This window comes from Pelobates fuscus, chromosome 4 (assembly GCF_036172605.1).
Source record: "Pelobates fuscus isolate aPelFus1 chromosome 4, aPelFus1.pri, whole genome shotgun sequence".
NCBI classification, from domain to species: domain Eukaryota; kingdom Metazoa; phylum Chordata; class Amphibia; order Anura; family Pelobatidae; genus Pelobates; species Pelobates fuscus.
The window spans coordinates 372,071,918-372,091,321 of record NC_086320.1 but is presented as its reverse complement, the minus strand read 5'-3'; the positions used below and the strand labels follow the sequence as shown (position 1 = coordinate 372,091,321).

The 19,404-nt window shown below is 48.0% G+C and overlaps 1 protein-coding gene and 2 long non-coding RNA genes across 5 annotated transcripts in view; 1 reads left to right on the top strand and 2 right to left on the bottom strand.

Annotated features, from left to right (window-relative positions):
* PLCD1 (phospholipase C delta 1) overlaps window positions 1-7,367 on the bottom strand; it is a 70,797-nt gene extending 63,430 nt beyond the window's left edge. Inside the window, exon 1 of the mRNA XM_063452729.1 lies at window positions 7,131-7,367. Coding sequence (XP_063308799.1) covers window positions 7,131-7,167 — 37 coding nt within the window. The 5' untranslated portion in view covers window positions 7,168-7,367. The remainder of the gene's footprint in view (window positions 1-7,130) is intronic.
* Window positions 7,368-13,317: 5,950 nt separating this feature from the next.
* Window positions 13,318-15,125, top strand: LOC134608169 (uncharacterized). 3 transcript variants are annotated; one of them, XR_010090723.1, is made up of 4 exons: window positions 13,318-13,500; window positions 13,619-13,809; window positions 14,529-14,625; window positions 14,940-15,125. It is a non-coding gene; the product is annotated as an uncharacterized LOC134608169 (long non-coding RNA). The 3 variants fall into 3 exon arrangements; XR_010090724.1 differs by lacking the exon at window positions 14,529-14,625; XR_010090722.1 differs by lacking the exon at window positions 14,940-15,125 and having other exon boundaries at window positions 14,529-14,825.
* Window positions 15,126-16,326: 1,201 nt separating this feature from the next.
* Window positions 16,327-17,698, bottom strand: LOC134608168 (uncharacterized). The gene is made up of 3 exons (XR_010090721.1): window positions 17,516-17,698; window positions 17,207-17,397; window positions 16,327-16,568 (listed from the first exon to the last, which is right to left on the bottom strand). It is a non-coding gene; the product is annotated as an uncharacterized LOC134608168 (long non-coding RNA).
* Window positions 17,699-19,404: the final 1,706 nt, after the last annotated feature.

Genomic DNA, 19,404 nt, shown 5'->3' with positions numbered 1-19,404 from the left:
ACACGACAAAAATTATCATACATATACACACACACACACAAAAATATAGAGTACGTGAGTGTGTGTATGTAGGTCTGTGAATGAGTGTCTGTGTGTTTATGTAGAGTGTGTTTGTAACAGTGTGTAGCAGTGAGTGCATGTTTATGTATGTATGTCTGTGAATGAGTGTCTGTGTGTTTATGTAGAGTGTGTTTGTAACAGTGTGTAGCAGTGAGTGCATGTTTATGTATGTATGTCTGTGAATGAGTGTCTGTGTGTTTATGTAGAGTGTGTTTGTAACAGTGTGTAGCAGTGAGTGCATGTTTATGTATGTATGTCTGTGAATGAGTGTCTGTGTGTTTATGTAGAGTGTGTTTGTAACAGTGTGTAGCAGTGAGTGCATGTTTATGTATGTATGTCTGTGAATGAGTGTCTGTGTGTTTATGTAGAGTGTGTGTGTAACAGTGAGTGCATGTGTCTGTGTGTATGTCTGTGTGTTTATATAAAGTGCAGGAATTGGCAACAATGTTTTAATTTGACAGTTATTTTGATTGACTGGCGTTAGTGACCAATGATAATGAAGTGTGCATTGGTTTACAACAAATATGAGAATGCTACAGGTATTGTAGCAGTGTGTCTGCGCGCGCAGCACGCGTAGTAGTGTCTGCGCCCGCAGCACGCGTAGTAGTGTCTGCGCCCGCAGCACGCGTAGTAGTGTGCGCGCGCGCAGCACGCGTAGAAGTGTGCGCGCGCGCTGCACGCGTAGAAGTGTGCGCGCGCGCTGCACGCGTAGAAGTGTGCGCGCGCGCTGCACGCGTAGAAGTGTGCGCGCGCGCTGCACGCGTAGAAGTGTGCGCGCGCGCTGCACGCGTAGAAGTGTGCGCGCGCGCTGCACGCGTAGAAGTGTGCGCGCGCGCTGCACGCGTAGAAGTGTGCGCGCGCGCTGCACGCGTAGAAGTGTGCGCGCGCGCTGCACGCGTAGAAGTGTGCGCGCGCGCTGCACGCGTAGAAGTGTGCGCGCGCGCTGCACGCGTAGAAGTGTGCGCGCGCGCTGCACGCGTAGAAGTGTGCGCGCGCGCTGCACGCGTAGAAGTGTGCGCGCGCGCTGCACGCGTAGAAGTGTGCGCGCGCGCTGCACGCGTAGAAGTGTGCGCGCGCGCTGCACGCGTAGAAGTGTGCGCGCGCGCTGCACGCGTAGAAGTGTGCGCGCGCGCTGCACGCGTAGAAGTGTGCGCGCGCGCAGCACGCGTAGAAGTGTGCGCGCGCGCAGCACGCGTAGAAGTGTGCGCGCGCGCAGCACGCGTAGAAGTGTGCGCGCGCGCAGCACGCGTAGAAGTGTGCGCGCGCGCAGCACGCGTAGAAGTGTGCGCGCGCGCAGTATGTGTAGGAGGGTGTGCGCGCGCAGTATGTGTAGGAGGGTGTAGCAGTGTGTGTACAGTTTGTGTAGCACTGTATGTGTTCGCAGTGTGTGTAGCAGTGTGTGCGTTTACCTGTCAGCATGAGTTGATCCAGCTGCCCCAGTCCATCCTCCTCTTGGCCAGTCATCTCCCTCCATGAAATCACTGTGCTCAGTCTGTGTTCAGTATGAGGGAGCGGGGCCACACACAGATCGCTCTGTTCAGCCTGTGGGGGCGGGGCCACGCACAAATCGCTGTATTCAGCCTGTGGGGGAGGGGCCACGCACAAATCGCTGTATTCAGCCTGTGGGGGAGGGGCCACACACAAATCGCTGTATTCAGCCTGTGGGGGCGGGGCCACACACAAATCGCTGTATTCAGCCTGTGGGGGCGGGGCCACACACAAATCGCTCTGTTCAGTCGGTGGGGGCGTGGCCATGCACAAATCGCTCTGTTCAGTCGGTGGGGGCGTGGCCATGCCCAGATCACTGTGTTCAGTCCGAGGGGGCGGGGCCATACACAAATCGCTGCGTTCAGTCTGAGGGGGCGGGTCCATGCACAGATCACTGCGTTCAGTCTGAGGGGGCGGGGCTATGCACAGATAATGGTGTTCAGTCTGAGGGGGCGGGGCCACACACAGATCGCAGTGTTCAGTCTGAGGGGGCGGGGCCACACACAGATCGCAGTGTTCAGTCTGAGGGGGCGGGGCCACACACAGATCGCAGTGTTCAGTCTGAGGGGGCGGGGTCACACACAGATCGCAGTGTTCAGTCTGAGGGGGTGGGGGCACACACAGATCGCAGTGTTCAGTCTGAGGGGGTGGGGGCACACACAGATCGCAGTGTTCAGTCTGAGGGGGCGGGGCCACACACAGATCGCAGTGTTCAGTCTGAGGGGGCGGGTCCATGCACAGATCACTGCGTTCAGTCTGAGAGGGTGGGGCTATGCACAGATAATGGTGTTCAGTCTGAGGGGCGGGGCCACACACAGATCGCAGTGTTCAGTCTGAGGGGGCGGGGCCACACACAGATCGCTGTGTTCAGTCTGTGGGGGCGGGGCCACGCACAGATCGCTGTGTTCAGTCTGTGGGGGCGGGGCCACGCACAGGTCGCTGTGTTCAGTCTGTGGGGGCGGGGCCACGCACAGGTCGCTGTGTTCAGTCTGTGGGGGCGGGGCCACACACAGATCGCTGTGTTCAGTCTGAGGGGGCGGGGCCACACACAGATCGCTGTGTTCAGTCTGAGGGGGCGGGGCCATACGCAGATCGCTGTGTTCAGTCTGAGGGGGCGGGGCCATACGCAGATCGCTGTGTTCAGTCTGAGGGGGCGTGGCCACACACAGATCGCAGTGTTCAGTCTGAGGGGGCGGGGCCATACACAGATCGCTGTTTTCAGTCTGAGGGGCAGGGCCATGCACAGATCAGACTTTTAGACTGAATAGAGCGATCTCAGAGTACTGGAGTCCACAGACTCCGCACAGGATGTAGTGAGTGGGCTTTTAACAGGCAGAGTGGGCTCGTACCACAGGCATGTTTCTGTAGGAAGGTGTATACTCTGCCCAATGGGAGATTCGGCCCTGGTTCACCCTGCCCCAACTGAGCAATTATGATGAATGTTTAGCAATAATACTGGCAGTCGGTGTCACATTAGTCGTTTCTAGTAATGACAGAAAGATTGGAAAAGATCTCACAGCTGCCAATCTTGTCACTTGCTAGACAGGGGAGTTACAGGTCTCTTGGCACCAATCCTTGCCCTCCTGGCATTTTTAATGGACATATAAATATCTCATAAGTGGTTGATGGGATATGCAGTCGTTTAATGCCGTTTTTTATTGCATTGCAGAGTAGCAGCCATGCGGTCTCACAATACATGCAGATCAATTAAAAATGCTCTGCGCTCACATCCCATTGCTTGACGTAGATACAATAGCTCTTTTCAATCTCATAAATGGTGGCTGGATTAGGCAATACGCCCACTTATCAATTGAACATTATAGTGGACAAAAAAAGATAAAAGCACTTACGATGAATATCCAGAGGCAGTCTTTGTATCCATTTACATTAAATAACTGGGAGTGCCAAACTACCTGAAACGGTTTGTCCTGTGGCTGTATACAGAAAGGGCCCATGGCTTGCAGGTGGGGCAGGATCTGTTAAATACCACTTATTGTTAGATACAGGTATCACTCTCTGGATTAGCAGCTATTGAACCAATATTATCTAGCGCTTAAAAAGCGGTTTATATTAGTTTTAAGCGCTAGATAATATTGGTTCACATTGCAAACAGTGAAAATCTGAAACGTGATTTATCATGGGAAACACCATGACCACTTATCTGCTTTTGTACTGTCCCTTTAATTAAAGGCTGATTGGAAATCAAGGAGTAAGAGAGCTAAGGGAATACTGATTTCAATGTTGGTTGGGTAAGTACCCTCCTAGAAGGTGAAACCCGAATTCATGGGATTGAAAGCATGCACTGATCAAATTAAACACAGGATCCCGTCTGAGACGAGGATTTACAGCTCACACGATACCCCACATCACCATGAGACTAACCCCTTGAGGACTCAGGTTATGGCGAAAATAAACGGTGTCATGGACATGAAGCATGGTTCCACTGAGATCCCATATCAAAATGAGCAGTATATCCCATGCTGGAATAATGTCTTCAGAGCCCATACTCTGGTGGCAACAAAGTTAAATATTTGATCCTTAGGGAGTTAATTGGTCCAGACATTAGGTATTAGTGGCCCAAATCTGATCGGGCTCCAACATTAACCAAAAAGTGTTTCTGTAAAAATATGCTCACCCCCACCCCCCATTCTCACACCTTCTCAAAAAGTCTCACCTACCTAAAATGGCACCCTAAAACACCGATACGATGGGGCTATGTATTAAAGGGACACTGTAGGCACCCAGACCACTTCGGCCCTTTTGGTCGTCTAAACGACGCATGTCCGTTTAACGCTATGCATGAGGACCTCTGGAATCCCCATAGATAAGCATTGAATAATGCTTTCCTATGGGGAGATCCTAATGCGAACGCAGCCATTGCCGCACATGCACATTAGGTCTCCCCCGTCGGAGGGGGATGAGTGTGGGCGGAGCCTGACCCAGCACCGAGGGACATCGGTGTTGTATTCAGGTAAATGACTGCAGCGACATGGGATGGGGAGCGGGAGGGAGGGGGACACTCCAGGATTCTACAGTGCCAGGAAAATGGGTTTATTTTTCTGGCACCAGAGAATCCCTTTAATGTGCGGTGTTCTGGAAAGTGGTCTAAAGTACTAAAAGGGGTGTAGTCACCATGGAAACCAGTGGAACCAAAAAGTTTCATTTTACATCTTTAGATCACTTTTCAGGACATTTTACACCTAATTTGCCATTATAAGGAACATGGCATCTCTGGGACCCCATCCCACTGCTTCCTACTCGTGTTCTGCCAGTCTTTGCAATCAACCCAAAAAACGTTTAAGGCAGATTTATTGAATAACAGGCAATGTTCCAGCTCAGAAGGAGTGTGTCTCAAGCTTACACCTTTTCTTGTTCAAAACCTTGGACATCTTTTGTGTGCCCAGTCCACTATTTTGTTTAAATAAAGTCGTTGGACACTCCCTTTAGAATGATTGTAAGCTCATTAGGGCAGGGCCCCCTTCATCTACTGGACCCGTAGGTCAAACAGGTTTTGTTAGAATGAAATGTTTGTCTTGTTTACCTGTTGTACAGCGATGTGGAATATGTTGGCGCTATATAAATACTTGTAATTTTGTCTTGCATCACTGGCGAAGCTATCCTGGCAATGGGAGGGTTATTAATTCCATGCAGGGAGTATGCAAGGAATGTTTGTGACCTACTTACTGTGCAGCTTAAAACATACACCAAAAAAAAATAATCAGACAGGTCCTAAATCCCTCCCCAACGCGCTGCGTAATACCAGCAATCTCCCACACTCTCTGGGTAAAACGTTTAAACACTTGGAAACATCAGGACACGTTATACGCAAACATTCTAATTCATAATAATTAATAACAGATCCCTTGGAATGGTGAACAGTCTGCATGCATACTACTTGCAGTTTGAAGGACTGAACAATAGCGGGGGGAAGAAACATTGTCTACCTTCCGTCTGCCCCTCGGAAACAACAGCTGTAAAACGTGGCCCTATGGACCCAGAATGTTCATACACCTATGGTTTATTTCAGTTCTCTTGCATCAGAAGGGTTAAACCGGCGGCATGGCCCACTTAGACTAGGAAAGGGTTATCCACAAAAACAGGAATTGTGAACAATTTAGAAGAGAATATTAGGAAAAAATATCTGGGTTACCGAATCAATTTTTCCGGATTAGTAAATAAATCCGACGCACGTTCCCACAGACTGGCGAATCTGGGGCATGAGGATATCATATCTACAGCAAGTGTGCCCAATAGGTAGATCCCCAAATGTTGTAGAACTACAACTCCCATGATGCTGTGGGTGTCTTTAGAATGACAAAGCACCATGGAAACGTCCGGTTTAAAACATCTGGAGATTTACCTTTTGGCCACCAGAGATGTAGCGATTTGACCTGATACAAGGGTTAAAATCACTGCTGCAGTCTGATTGAGCAGGACGGAATTAGAAAATATGCCAGAACACATCGCAGCACTGGAATATAAAGCCTGCCCTAGCAAGCCCTGTGCAGGTAAAAAAAACAGCCAGAACCGCATACCTCCCAAAAGTTTAAGTAACCAGACGTGTTTGTGGGATGTTACTGGGGGCGTGATCACAAGGTGTGGTTATTTAAACATTTTTGAGGATTTCATGAGCTACTGATATCCAAGTAACTGGGGAAGTCACTGGAAACTAAATCTGTCTTTTATTTATGCAAACTAATTTCTGTACACACTGGCTATGGCTTACAGCACATTACGGAGTTCTATCATATATCTGTGAAATATTCAAAGTGCACATTTCTGTGGAGCTCTGTGATACACTCATATACACTGCACATCACTATGAGGTTTGTTGCTGTGGAGCTCTGTGATACACTCATACACACTGCACATCACTATGAGTTTTATTTCTGTGGAGCTCTGTGATACTCTCATACACATTGCACATCACTATGATGTTTGTTGTTGTGGAGCTCTGTGATACTCTCATACACACTGCACATCACTATGATGTTTGTTGTTGTGGAGCTCTGTGATACACTCATACACACTGCACATCACTATGAGGTTTGTTGCTGTGGAGCTCTGTGATACACATACACACTGCACATCACTATGAGTTTTATTTCTGTGGAGCTCTGTGATACACTCATACACATTACAGTAAGTTGCAACGCTTTGAAGCTTTGTGATAAACTCATACATATCACTGGGAGTTATTTTTGTGGAGCTCTGTAAAACACACAAACATCTACTAGGAAAAGTGAGACAGAGATATCTGATAAAGTTGGATATTGAAGGTGTAAACTATATTTAACTAGGACAACTAAGGGTAATGGAAGTCCCACTCAATCTGTTATTAACTATCTCACAGTATGCTCAGCCAGACAACAATTCTACAGATTTATTTTTTTCATCTTTAGTAAATTCTTAATAAACTGACTTCATAGAAAATATAGCATGTAAGCAATACCCCCAAAGCAGCATTTGGTAGTGCAGCTGGAAATACTGTGGATCACGAAGCACCCACAAATCTCAGCCAGCATTGCAATCAATATTCACACTGCACCTGGAGCATTGCTTATCATGGAGTGAAGACTTACGTGCTTCATCTGTGGATACATTGTCATTAGTCTCCATCCTGCTGGTAACACACGGACAGAGGCAAAGTCAGAGTGCAGAGTCTGCAATTCCTGTAATCCTCAGCCAACACTCTGCCTGGCTCTGCAGTCCTGTCCCTGGCTGAATGCACTGTGTGGAGTTAATGGGCAGAGCTTCGCCTCCTAGGTCAGCACAGAGCTCCAATCTGAGTCAGTGGATAATATGAGTACATCTGGTCCATCAGCTTTTTGCTGAGTGATTTGCAGAAGCCCAGCCCATCCTACCCCATACCATTCAGCCCATCCTACAACCTCTCAATGCTCTGTCTGGGAGGCAAGCTACACTCCCCATCCAATGCACAGAGCTCAGCTCTGCTCATATCAGGGCTGGCTCCTGTGTCCTGCGGATATTTGGGAGATATGTATAAAAAGTGTCTCATTCAACTGCTATTGTGTCTTAAGCCTCAGTCCATAACGTGTAAAAAGCTTGTCAATTTTATTGTTTTCTATTAGTCGTAACACAAGACCTGCAAATCACATTATAAGCATAAGTATACTTATTCATGTTACTCGAAGTTATATGCATACCTAACCTAGCATGGGATAGTATTCTAAATACAAAAATGTGCAAGATATCTCCAAGCCATGTTTCTGTTACATCACATGAAAATAGAGCTTGTGGAAGTGTGGAAATAATAAAAAAAAGAAAAAAAAAAGTGTCTCATTCACTTTTGTGCGAATGTTTTTTTTTTCTTAAAGGGACACTGTAGGCAGGGCCGGCGCGTCCATAAGGCGGCACAGGCGGCTGCCTTAGGGCGCACCGGCTCTGGAGGCGCAAAATTCCAGTGACCGGCAGGAGGGAAGTGCTCCCTCCTGCCAGGTCACCTCCTGGATCCCAGGCGCGGCGTCTGGCTGAACTGGATTGCGAGGGAGCTCTGATCTCTCTGACCGGCTCCCTCGCGCGCCTTTTGCTGATACCGCGGGAGCCAGAATATGACGTCATATTCCGGCTCCCGCGGTATCAGAAAACAGCCTGCGAGGGAGCAGATCAGAGAGATCAGAGAGATCAGAGCTCCCTCGCAATCCAGTTCAGCCGGACGCCTCCCAGCAGCCCCACGGTGGCGGGGAGCACAAGGGACGCTGTAGTGTAAGAAATACCGTTTTGGATTCCTAACACTTTAGTGTATCTTTACGTATATAACTATAAAACTGACAATCAAGATAATCAGTGTTTCTACAATAAAAGCCGCACTTGCAGTCTGAATTTTGTAGCCCTTTAAAAGAAAGGAAGATTGTGAAAGCTGGGTACTTGTCACAGAAAACTCTGAAAGAGCAGGAAAAAACTGTCAGTCAAAAAGGCATATTTTTACCCTTATTTTTTATTTTATTTTTTTTTTAAATACTTCGGCAGCGCTACTATTATCTACCCAGGAATGGCGCACACAGGAGAAATATTGGTGCAAACAGAAGATGTTACAACATTTTGGGGAGAAAACAGCGCTCCATGTTTTATACAAACCCCCAATATATTCCTCTGCAACCTATACCGACATTGGGAATCGCTGACACGGCGTACATGTGGATCCTGGTTCAGATGGGATTGTTTAACACTTTGTATGCTGGGTGCAAAATCTATTATTTGACAAACTTTGACATGTATCTCTATGCAGTTTTTAATGTAATCTAGTTTGCTTGAGTAGATTGTAAGCTTGTGGTTGCAACGCCCTTTTTAACTCATTCCTGATTGCATTAATTTGTCCCCATTGTAAAACGCTGCGTAATATGTAGGCACTTTATAAGTGATCATGATATTAAATCCAACATCTGGTACTTACCTGGTATCCTTGAACAATGAACTCCCCTCCAAGTCCCCATTTAAAGTGACAGTCCCCTTTTTAAATACATCACTTTTTAGTAGATATTCCCAAAATGAAAACATGCATACATTTATTTATGGGTTTGTTTTTTTCGTTTTGGGTATATCTAAAAACATCTTGCAAAAGCTGCAGCTCTCTTGTCTGCAGCCTTTGCAAGCCCCCCTCCCCCCCCCCCTCTTCCCCAGCATATACTTTCAGTGAGAAGCCTCTAATTTTGAGCCGCGTGGGCGCTTGGAAGTGCCTACATGCACTCAGAGCCTGGGACACAGAGGGAAACAGGCACTCACGCTCACTAGCTCCCAGTGACTTGGGGGACAAGGCAGGCTCTACAAGAGCATACTTGCTTTCCCGTTAAATCTATGAAAAAAACAAGCAAATGTACATGTATTTATTTATTTATTATATTCTTTATTTATAGCATGCAAGATTATACAAACATGCTTAAGTATGTCAGGACAGCATAGACAAGCATTTTTAGGTAGATACACATGGTTACATTGTCATGGCACATGAGAAAAACTGCACATTTTATATTAAGGGTAGGCAAGCTAAACGAACTAAGCATTTTGTGCCATTTTTAGATAAAGTGATGGCAACATGCTAGTTGTATTTAACAGGAGAAGTTCCCTAGGAGAACACTAACTGGTTAGAGGCATAACATGGTGAAATAAAAAGAATAAAATAAAATCTCAGAAACTCAAAGGCAGCAAAGGAGGGTGCTTGAGTGGTAGGCACTGACCCACACATCTCCCCATCTAAGCAGAATGGAGGGATAAGTCCCTTCTGGCTCAGGTCAGCCTATGCCGACCAAGGGTATGACATAGTCTCGCTGTCAAGGTGAGTACGGTGAACTTCAAGGTCTCGAGGTGAGCCGGTAGATCAGGCGACATATCACGGTCGGGGATCCTCTTTGGATCTCCGAAAAAGGTAAGGTACCCAGCAGGAGATCGTAGCTGTCGTCGCTGTCCAGCTGCCTTACGTTGGAGTCAGGGCCGGACTGGGAAAAAAATTCGGCCCGGGCATTTTTTTACCACAGTGGCCCAATAAGAAGGGGGCGGGGCAGGAAGGGTGTGTTTTGTCATCACCAATGACAAACACGCCCCCTCTCAAAGTGAGCATGTTGGTTCAATGCTCTTCCAGGGCAGACCATGCGCAGAGCTCTGCTGAAGAGCTCTAGCATGAGAAAAAGGCCCTGTATTTGTTCTGCACAGCGCAAGCAAATTTAATAATATGCTTGCACTATGTTTCCTTGCAACTTGTCTCTGGTGTCTCTATAAATGGATACCAGGAGACAAAAATGCCAGGAAAGAGTATTGTCCATGTGTTTGGAGCCTGCTTGTGGTATTGTGTGTGTGCAGAGTGAGCTGATTGTGGTGTGGTATTGTGTTATAAGGTCGGTTTTAGGCATGTTGTGTTTGTGGTGTAATGTAATGCATATGTGGCGAGGGGCTGTAGAGAATGTGTATAGGGGATGTAGCAAGAGTGTGCATGCAGGCTATAGTGTGTGTGTGTGTGTATAAGTGATGTAGTGTTTGTAGAGAGTGTGTGTGTTTAGGAGTGTAGTATGTGTTTGCTTACAAGGAATCTAGTGTGTGTGTGTGTGTGTGTGTATATATATATATATATAAATATGTTTGGAAGTATTGTGTATGTGTGTGGTGCAGTGTGTCGGGGGGGGTTCTGTGTGTATGTGAGGGGTGCAGTATGTGTGTGTGAGGTGTGATGTGTGTGAGGGTGCTGTGTGTGATTGATTTGTGTGAGGGTGCTGTGTGTGTGGGTGCTGTGGATGATGTGTGTGTGATGTGTGTGTGAGAAAGTGCTGTGTGAGTGCTGAGGGTGATGTGTGAGTGTGATGTGTGTGAGTGCTGAGTGTAATGTGTGTGAGTGCTGAGTGTAATGTGTGTGAGAGTGCTGAGTGCAATGTGTGTGAGAGTGCAGATGTGAGAGTGCTGTGGATGATGTGTGTGAGAGTGCTGAGTGTGAGAGTGCTGTGGATGATGTGTGTGAGTGCTGAGTGTGATGTGTGTGAGTGCTGAGTGTGAGAGTGCTGTGGATGATGTGTGTGAGTGCTGAGTGTGATGTGTGTGAGAGTGCTGAGTGTGAGAGTGCTGTGGATGATGTGTGTGAGAGTGTTGAGTGTGATGTGTGTGAGAGTGCTGAGTGTGATGTGTGTGAGAGTGCTGAGTGTGATGTGTGTGAAAGTGCTGAGTGTGATGTGTGTGAGAGTGCTGAGTGTGAGAGTGCTGTGGATGATGTGTGTGAGTGCTGAGTGTGATGTGTGTGAGAGTGCCGAGTGTGAGAGTGCTGTGGATGATGTGTGTGAGAGTGTTGAGTGTGATGTGTGTGAGAGTGCTGAGTGTGATGTGTGTGAGAGTGCTGAGTGTGATGTGTGTGAGAGTGCTGAGTGTGATGTGTGTGAGAGTGCTGAGTGTGATGTGTGTGAGAGTGCTGAGTGTGATGTGTGTGAGAGTGCTGAGTGTGATGTGTGTGAGAGTGCTGAGTGTGAGAGTGCTGTGGATGATGTGTGTGAGAGTGCTATGGATGATGTGTGTGAGAGTGCTCTGTATACATGTTAGAATAGGGATTGTGTGTGTGGGGGGGTAAATAAAACCAAAAATAAATAAGTAAGCATTATGACCCCCCCTCCCTTCTTACCTTTTAGCCTGGGAGGGGGGGACCGGCACGCTGGTGAGTGGGAGGGGGGGGACCGGCATTGTGGCATCTGGGAGGGGGGGACCGGCATGATGCACCTTCCCTGGTGGTCCAGCGGTGAGTGAACTCTAGCCTGCGGGCTAGAGTTCACTCTCGCGAGATCCGGTCGTTGCCATGGCAACGCTCCGGATCTCGCGAGAGGAACCCGGCGGAGCTGCAAGATAGAGCTCCGCCGGTGTTCTATCAAAAAGACATACCCCGTAAAAAAGACATACCCCTCGTCACTTCCGGTGACGCGGCCGCACCGGAAGTGACGTTCGGAGGGGGTGTGCGCCGCCGCGCAAGCGCACAACGACTGGGTAGGTGATTTTAGAGCAAGAAGGGGACATTAAGCCCACAGTGCGCACGCGCCTCATAGTACTCCCGTCGGAGGGTCATCGCGCGTGCGCACTGCTGGGCAGAGAGCGCTTCACACACCGCGCGTGCGCAGTTGAGGGGTAGGTAATTTTTATGGCCATTTCGCCTGTGAAATCTCCATACCCCTATACTGCGCGTGCGCGGACCCAATAGACCGCGCGTGCGCAATGTGGGGTAGGGAAATTTCACAGGAGAAATGGCCATAAAATTTACCTACCCCTCAACTGCGCACGCGCGGACTCACATCATCAGCTCCAAACTTATCTGGACACAGGTCAGTCTTTCCCTGCTCCCAACACCCTCAGCCATCCGAGGGGAGGGTACAGTATATTGGGGGGGGGTGTCTGCGCAGTATATTGGGGGGGGGTGTCTGCGCAGTATATTGGGGGGGGGTGTTTGCGCAGTATATTGGGGGGGGTGTCTGCGCAGTATATTGGGGGGGGTCTGCGCAGTATATTGGGGGGGTCTGCGCAGTGTATTGGGGGGGTCTGCGCAGTATAATGGGGGGCTGCGCAATATAATGGGGGGCTGCGCAATATGATGGGTGGACTTAGCTGTATAATGGGGGGGCTGCGCAGTATGATGGGGGGCTGCGCAGTATGATGGGGGGCTGCGCAGTATGATGGGGGGGCTGCGCAATATGATGGGTGGACTTAGCTGTATAATGGGGGGGCTGCGCAGTATGATGGGGGGCTGCGCAGTATGATGGGGGGCTGCGCAGTATGATGGGGGGGCTGCGCAATATGATGGGTGGACTTAGCTGTATAATGGGGGGGCTGCGCAGTATGATGGGGGGCTGCGCAGTATGATGGGGGGCTGCGCAGTATGATGGGGGGGCTGCGCAATATGATGGGTGGACTTAGCTGTATAATGGGGGGGCTGCGCAGTATGATGGGGGGCTGCGCAGTATGATGGGGGGTCTTCACTGTATAAAGGGGGGTCTGCACTGTATAATGGGGGGGTCTGTGCAGTATCGGGGAGGACTGTGCAGTATCGGGGGGACTGTGCAGTATTGGGGGGGTCTGCGCAGTATATTGGGGGGTCTGCGCAGTATATTGGGGGGTCTGCGCAGTATATTGGGGCGGCTGCACAGTATATTGGGGCGGCTGCACAGTATATTGGGGTGGCCTGTGTGTTAGATGTGGGGGGCAGTGTGTTAGATGGAGGGGCTGTTCGTTACATGTGGGGGGGTAGTGTATTATATTTGTGGGCTGTGCGTTAGATGTGTACAACCCTAGTTTCACAGAAAAATATTTATTTCCTAGGTATCATATGCCATGGCATGCTTTTTGCTACGAAACCGCAGCCATCTAGTCACTCGCCAGAGAAGGATGAGAAACTGCACCCCAGCGAGAGGGACTGCCCCACATCAGCAACCAAATCCGTCGGTCACCGAATTCAGTAATCTCCGTCTCTTTGTCCATTCTGTATGTATGGTACTCCCAATTCTTATATTTAATCCGGTGTGTCTCCCACAATCTGCGTGCACTGTGTCTGTTATGCCAGTCACTCTAACCTGTTTATTTCTTTTTGTGTGTGTCACAGCTCTGACAAGCATGTTCTCCTATGGGACACGAAGTACATGAAGAGGAATGAAGAAGCACATGTTTGATGGTCGTCTCCAGGGTGGAGAATTTAATTTATAAGTAATGAAGTGGCATCTGACACGTGACAAGCTGCTCCTGTTTGCACAGCAACTTCAACATTGTGTACTGTGATCACGGCATAGTTCAGAGGTAGGTAACCTTGGGCAGTCCAGATGCTGTGAATTACATCTCCCATAATGCTGGCAAAGCATTATGGGAGGTGTAGTCCAAAACCTCTGGAATACCGAATGCGTATGAATGAAAAGTATGCTCTGTGTGAATGGTCAGTAACAAGGGTTGAAGCCTTGACGTGGCGTTACTGCTCACATGTGTATCCATGTGCCAATTCAACCAATGTGAGTCACTGTAATACTTATGATGTAACCATAAATACCGTGACTAGGGAGAATTAAATGCCTGTATCGCCTAAACACTGCTTACACTGTAACCGTATCTCCTATACACTGCTTACACTGTGACCGTATCTCCTATACACTGCTTACACTGTGACCGTATCTCCTAAACACTGCTCACACTGTGACCGTATCTCCTATACACTGCTTACACTGTGACCGTATCTCCTATACACTGCTTACACTGTGACCGTATCTCCTAAACACTGCTCACACTGTGACTGTATCATAAAAACTGCTTATACTTATCAGGATCCATCAAAGGGGAAATCTAGGGTTATATACTCCATGCCACTTTAATCAGGGGGGGGTAATAAAGTGTTCCAGATATAGTGCCCCAGTTTGGTCAGGTTTAAATCATTATATATACTGTTTTCTCAATTCCAGATCAAGTTTCTGTTTGATGTGGGAGGCAGCTTAAAGCATTATACACTAAATGCATTTTCTGTATTTTAGATCTGGTGTCCCAGTACGGGATAGAGACCATCGTTCTGTTTAACAAGAGGATAGTTGTGCATCATCTATGACTGGCGGCTCAGCAGGAATTCAACAGGTTCTTGAAATGGAAACCTCTGTTGCATTAGACCCAATTCTGATATTATGACCGAACCCTAAAGCACTTAATATTTTTATGATATTTTATTTATGTATTTTGAATGTTGTGCAAAGACCCCAGATGGTCACTGTTCCACTTGTATTCCAGTGGACATGAAGGGCAGGTGAAGGTATTTTTTATTGGACTTAAAATGTCCTCTGTATGCATCTTCTTTCTCAAGGTCCTCTTCAGCATCTGGAGCGTTAATCTGCAAATATGTAGATTGTAATATGCGTTCTGGTGAGTTTTAACTTAATTTTTTATTTTTACAGCTCCCGAGGGAAGGAGCAAACCGCCTTGAGGAGTCCCTGCATAAGAGACTATTGGATACAGAAGGCTGTACTAAAGGAAGATCTCATCACAGCATCATCTAAGTCCTAGTCAGGAGTTATAATCTTAAGAGTATAGAGCGGCTAACAATATCTGATAATAGTCCACGTGCAATTATTATGTATGTAATTGATGTACAACATATTTTTTCACTATTTTGTTACATTAGAAATTAACAAATATTGTTAGACTTTTTGTTTACTGCTGTTCCCTGCAAAAAAAATAATATTAAAACTCCAAAAAATGTTGAAATGTGCAGTGAAATGTGTATCTGTAATCAACGTTAACCTGCTAATTACTGTGGGACAATGGAGAGCAACCCCAAACTGGTACTCTATCAAACAATCCAGGACTGTTCGGAAATATGGCTTTGTATCAAACTATGATAATTTATGGTGCACATAGGTCCTCTTGTCACTGTGCCTATGGAAAGTTTTGCTTATAACAGTGATGACTTTCAAAAGATAGCAATAAGCAGAGAAAGAAGTTGCTCTTTAAAGGGACACTATAGTCACCAAGACCACTTCATCTCGCTGAAGTGGTTTGGGTGCAGTGCCTATGTCCCCTTAACCCTGCAATGTGAAATATTGCAGTTTCTGAGGAACTGCAATAATTACCTTGAAAGATTCTCATCCTCTATTGGCTGTCTACCAGACAGGCACTAGAGGCGCTTCAGGTCCTTAGCGGAGACCAACTACGTGAAATGACACTGGACATCCTCACGCTTTGCATGAGGACAACCAGTGTCTTTAAAAACGCTATAGAAAAGCCTTGAGTTAATGCTTTCCGATGTGGAAGCCCAAATGTGTGCGCAGGAGGGACCTGATGTTGGCGGAGCCTGACCTAACAATCAGGTAACTGACAAAAAGGCTGAAGAGGGTGTTAGAAATACAGTTTGATATTCCTAGCACCATAGGTTTCCTTTAAAACAAAGAGTCTTTACCCCATTTCTAAATTTATATAGGTTCCCAAAACATCTATAACGCCAAAAAGGCACTCCAATCTGTGTTCAACAATAAAACCTGAAGTCTTTGTTTTTTTGTGTTTTCTCCTCTGAAATCCACCATCTCATCACCCTGCTGTAGAATTGCAGTGATGTCATACATTGGGACACAGCAAGTGCTGTTATTATTTATAGTTAAGTAACACAAGTAGCATATTAAGGTGTCAGCAATATACTTTATTTATTCAAAGTTAATATGCAGTTTACACTTTATATGTATAGTGAAAAAAATATAAAAGTCAATGCGGAAACTGGCTGAAAAAAACAGTGTCGTATCCAACATGGAGAAAGTTCAATCACCTGTACAGAAAGGCTGTATGGCATTAGGAAGGCAGTATCTTTATAATAGAATAGTCTCTCTCTATCTGGGCCGTCCAGGATTATTAATCACTGGAAGATGAAGGTTACTTCATGTCTGCAGCATGCGTTCCGAAGCAGTCATATGGAAGTTTTCTGTAGAAGAAGGTAATCTCTTCTGTTTCAGCAGGTCTAGGTTAATGGTGGTGGGTTTTTCTCTGGCACTGGAACCATCAGTAAAGGAGTGTAAAATTGAGAGGATCACCTTGTTCTTCCCACAAATCTAAGAAAACTCAGAACAGAAGATTGAGGATAGTGGTTAACAATTTAATGAAACTGCAAACACTAAAACTAACTTGAAAAAAATAACATTCACAGTGTAAGCAGTGTTTAGGTGGCACGGTCGCAGTGTATAGGAGATACGGTCACAGTGTGAGCAGTGTTTAGGAGATCCGGTCACAGTGTAAGCAGTGTATAGGAGATACGGTCACAGTATGAGCAGTGTATAGGAGATACGGTCACAGTGTAAGCAGTGTATAGGAGATACGGTTACAGTGTAAGCAGTGTTTAGGAGATACGGTCACAGTGTAAGCAGTGTATAGGAGATACGGTTACAGTGTAAGCAGTGTTTAGGCGATACAGGCATTTAATTCTCCCTAGTCACGGTATTTATGGTTACCTCATAAGTATTACAGTGACTCACATTGGTTGAATTGGCACATGGATACACATGTGAGCAGTAACGCCACGTCAAGGCTTCAACCCTTGTTACTGACCATTCACACAGAGCATACTTTTCATTCATACGCATTCGGTATTCCAGAGGTTTTGGACTACACCTCCCATAATGCTTTGCCAGCATTATGGGAGATGTAATTCACAGCATCTGGACTGCCCAAGGTTACCTACCTCTGAACTATGCCGTGATCACAGTACACAATGTTGAAGTTGCTGTGCAAACAGGAGCAGCTTGTCACGTGTCAGATGCCACTTCATTACTTATAAATTAAATTCTCCACCCTGGAGACGACCATCAAACATGTGCTTCTTCATTCCTCTTCATGTACTTCGTGTCCCATAGGAGAACATGCTTGTCAGAGCTGTGACACACACAAAAAGAAATAAACAGGTTAGAGTGACTGGCATAACAGACACAGTGCACGCAGATTGTGGGAGACACACCGGATTAAATATAAGAATTGGGAGTACCATACATACAGAATGGACAAAGAGACGGAGATTACTGAATTCGGTGACCGACGGATTTGGTTGCTGATGTGGGGCAGTCCCTCTCGCTGGGGTGCAGTTTCTCATCCTTCTCTGGCGAGTGACTAGATGGCTGCGGTTTCGTAGCAAAAAGCATGCCATGGCATATGATACCTAGGAAATAAATATTTTTCTGTGAAACTAGGGTTGTACACATCTAACGCACAGCCCACAAATATAATACACTACCCCCCCACATGTAACGAACAGCCCCTCCATCTAACACACTGTCCCCCACATCTAACACACAGGCCACCCCAATATACTGTGCAGCCGCCCCAATATACTGCGCAGACACCCCCCCCAATATACTGCGCAAACACCCCCCCCATATACTGCGCAGACCCCCCCCCAATATACTGCGCAGACCCCCCCCAATATACTGCGCAGACCCCCCCAATATACTGCGCAGACCCCCCCAATATACTGCGCAGACACCCCCCCAATATACTGCGCAAACACCCCCCCCATATACTGCGCAGACACCCCCCCCAATATACTGCGCAGACCCCCCCCAATATACTGCGCAGACCCCCCCAATATACTGCGCAGACCCCCCCAATATACTGCGCAGACACCCCCCCCAATATACTGCGCAAACACCCCCCCATATACTGCGCAGACACCCCCCCCCAATATACTGCGCAGACCCCCCCAATATACTGCGCAGACCCCCCCAATATACTGCGCAGACCCCCCCAATATACTGCGCAGACACCCCCCCCAATATACTGCGCAAACACCCCCCCCCATATACTGCGCAGACACCCCCCCAATATACTGCGCAGACCCCCCCCAATATACTGCGCAGACCCCCCCCAATATACTGCGCAAACACCCCCCCCATATACTGCGCAGACACCCCCCCCAATATACTGCGCAGACCCCCCCAATATACTGCGCAGACCCCCCCCAATATACTGCGCAGACACCCCCCCCCAATATACTGCGCAAACACCCCCCCCCAATATACTGCGCAGACACCCCCCCCAATATACTGCGCAGACACCCCCCCCCAATATACTGCGCAGACACCCCCCCCCAATATACTGTACCCTCCCCTCGGATGGCTGAGGGTGTTGGGAGCAGGGAAAGACTGACCTGTGTCCAGATAAGTTTGGAGCTGATGATGTGAGTCCGCGCGTGCGCAGTTGAGGGGTAGGTAAATTTTATGGCCATTTCTCCTGTGAAATTTCCCTACCCCACATTGCGCACGCGCGGTCTATTGGGTCCGCGCACGCGCAGTATAGGGGTATGGAGATTTCACAGGCGAAATGGCCATAAAAATTACCTACCCCTCAACTGCGCACGCGCGGTGTGTGAAGCGCTCTCTGCCCAGCAGTGCGCACGCGCAATGACCCTCCGACGGGAGTACTATGAGGCGCGTGCGCACTGTGGGCTTAATGTCCCCTTCTTGCTCTAAAATCACCTACCCAGTCGTTGTGCGCTTGCGCGGCGGCGCACACCCCCTCCGAACGTCACTTCCGGTGCGGCCGCGTCACCGGAAGTGACGAGGGGTATGTCTTTTTCACGGGGTATGTCTTTTTGATAGAACACCGGGTTCCTTTGCTGGCAGGCTGGCTCCCTACCTCTCTCTCCCCGCCGGCGGCCGCCTTTGATAGCATGTGGGCCGGTGAGGGAGATCTCTGATCTCCCCACCGGCCCTCCATGGAATACAGCAGGGCCGGCGCTAGGATAGTGCCGGCCCTGCAAAGACTGGCAGGGGAGATCCTGGGACCTTCCCCTGCCGGCCTCGGCCCACGGCCACCGCGGCCCACCGGGCATTTGCCCGGTGTGCCCGATGGCCAGTCCGGGCCTGGTTGGAGTGATGGGTGCTTCCT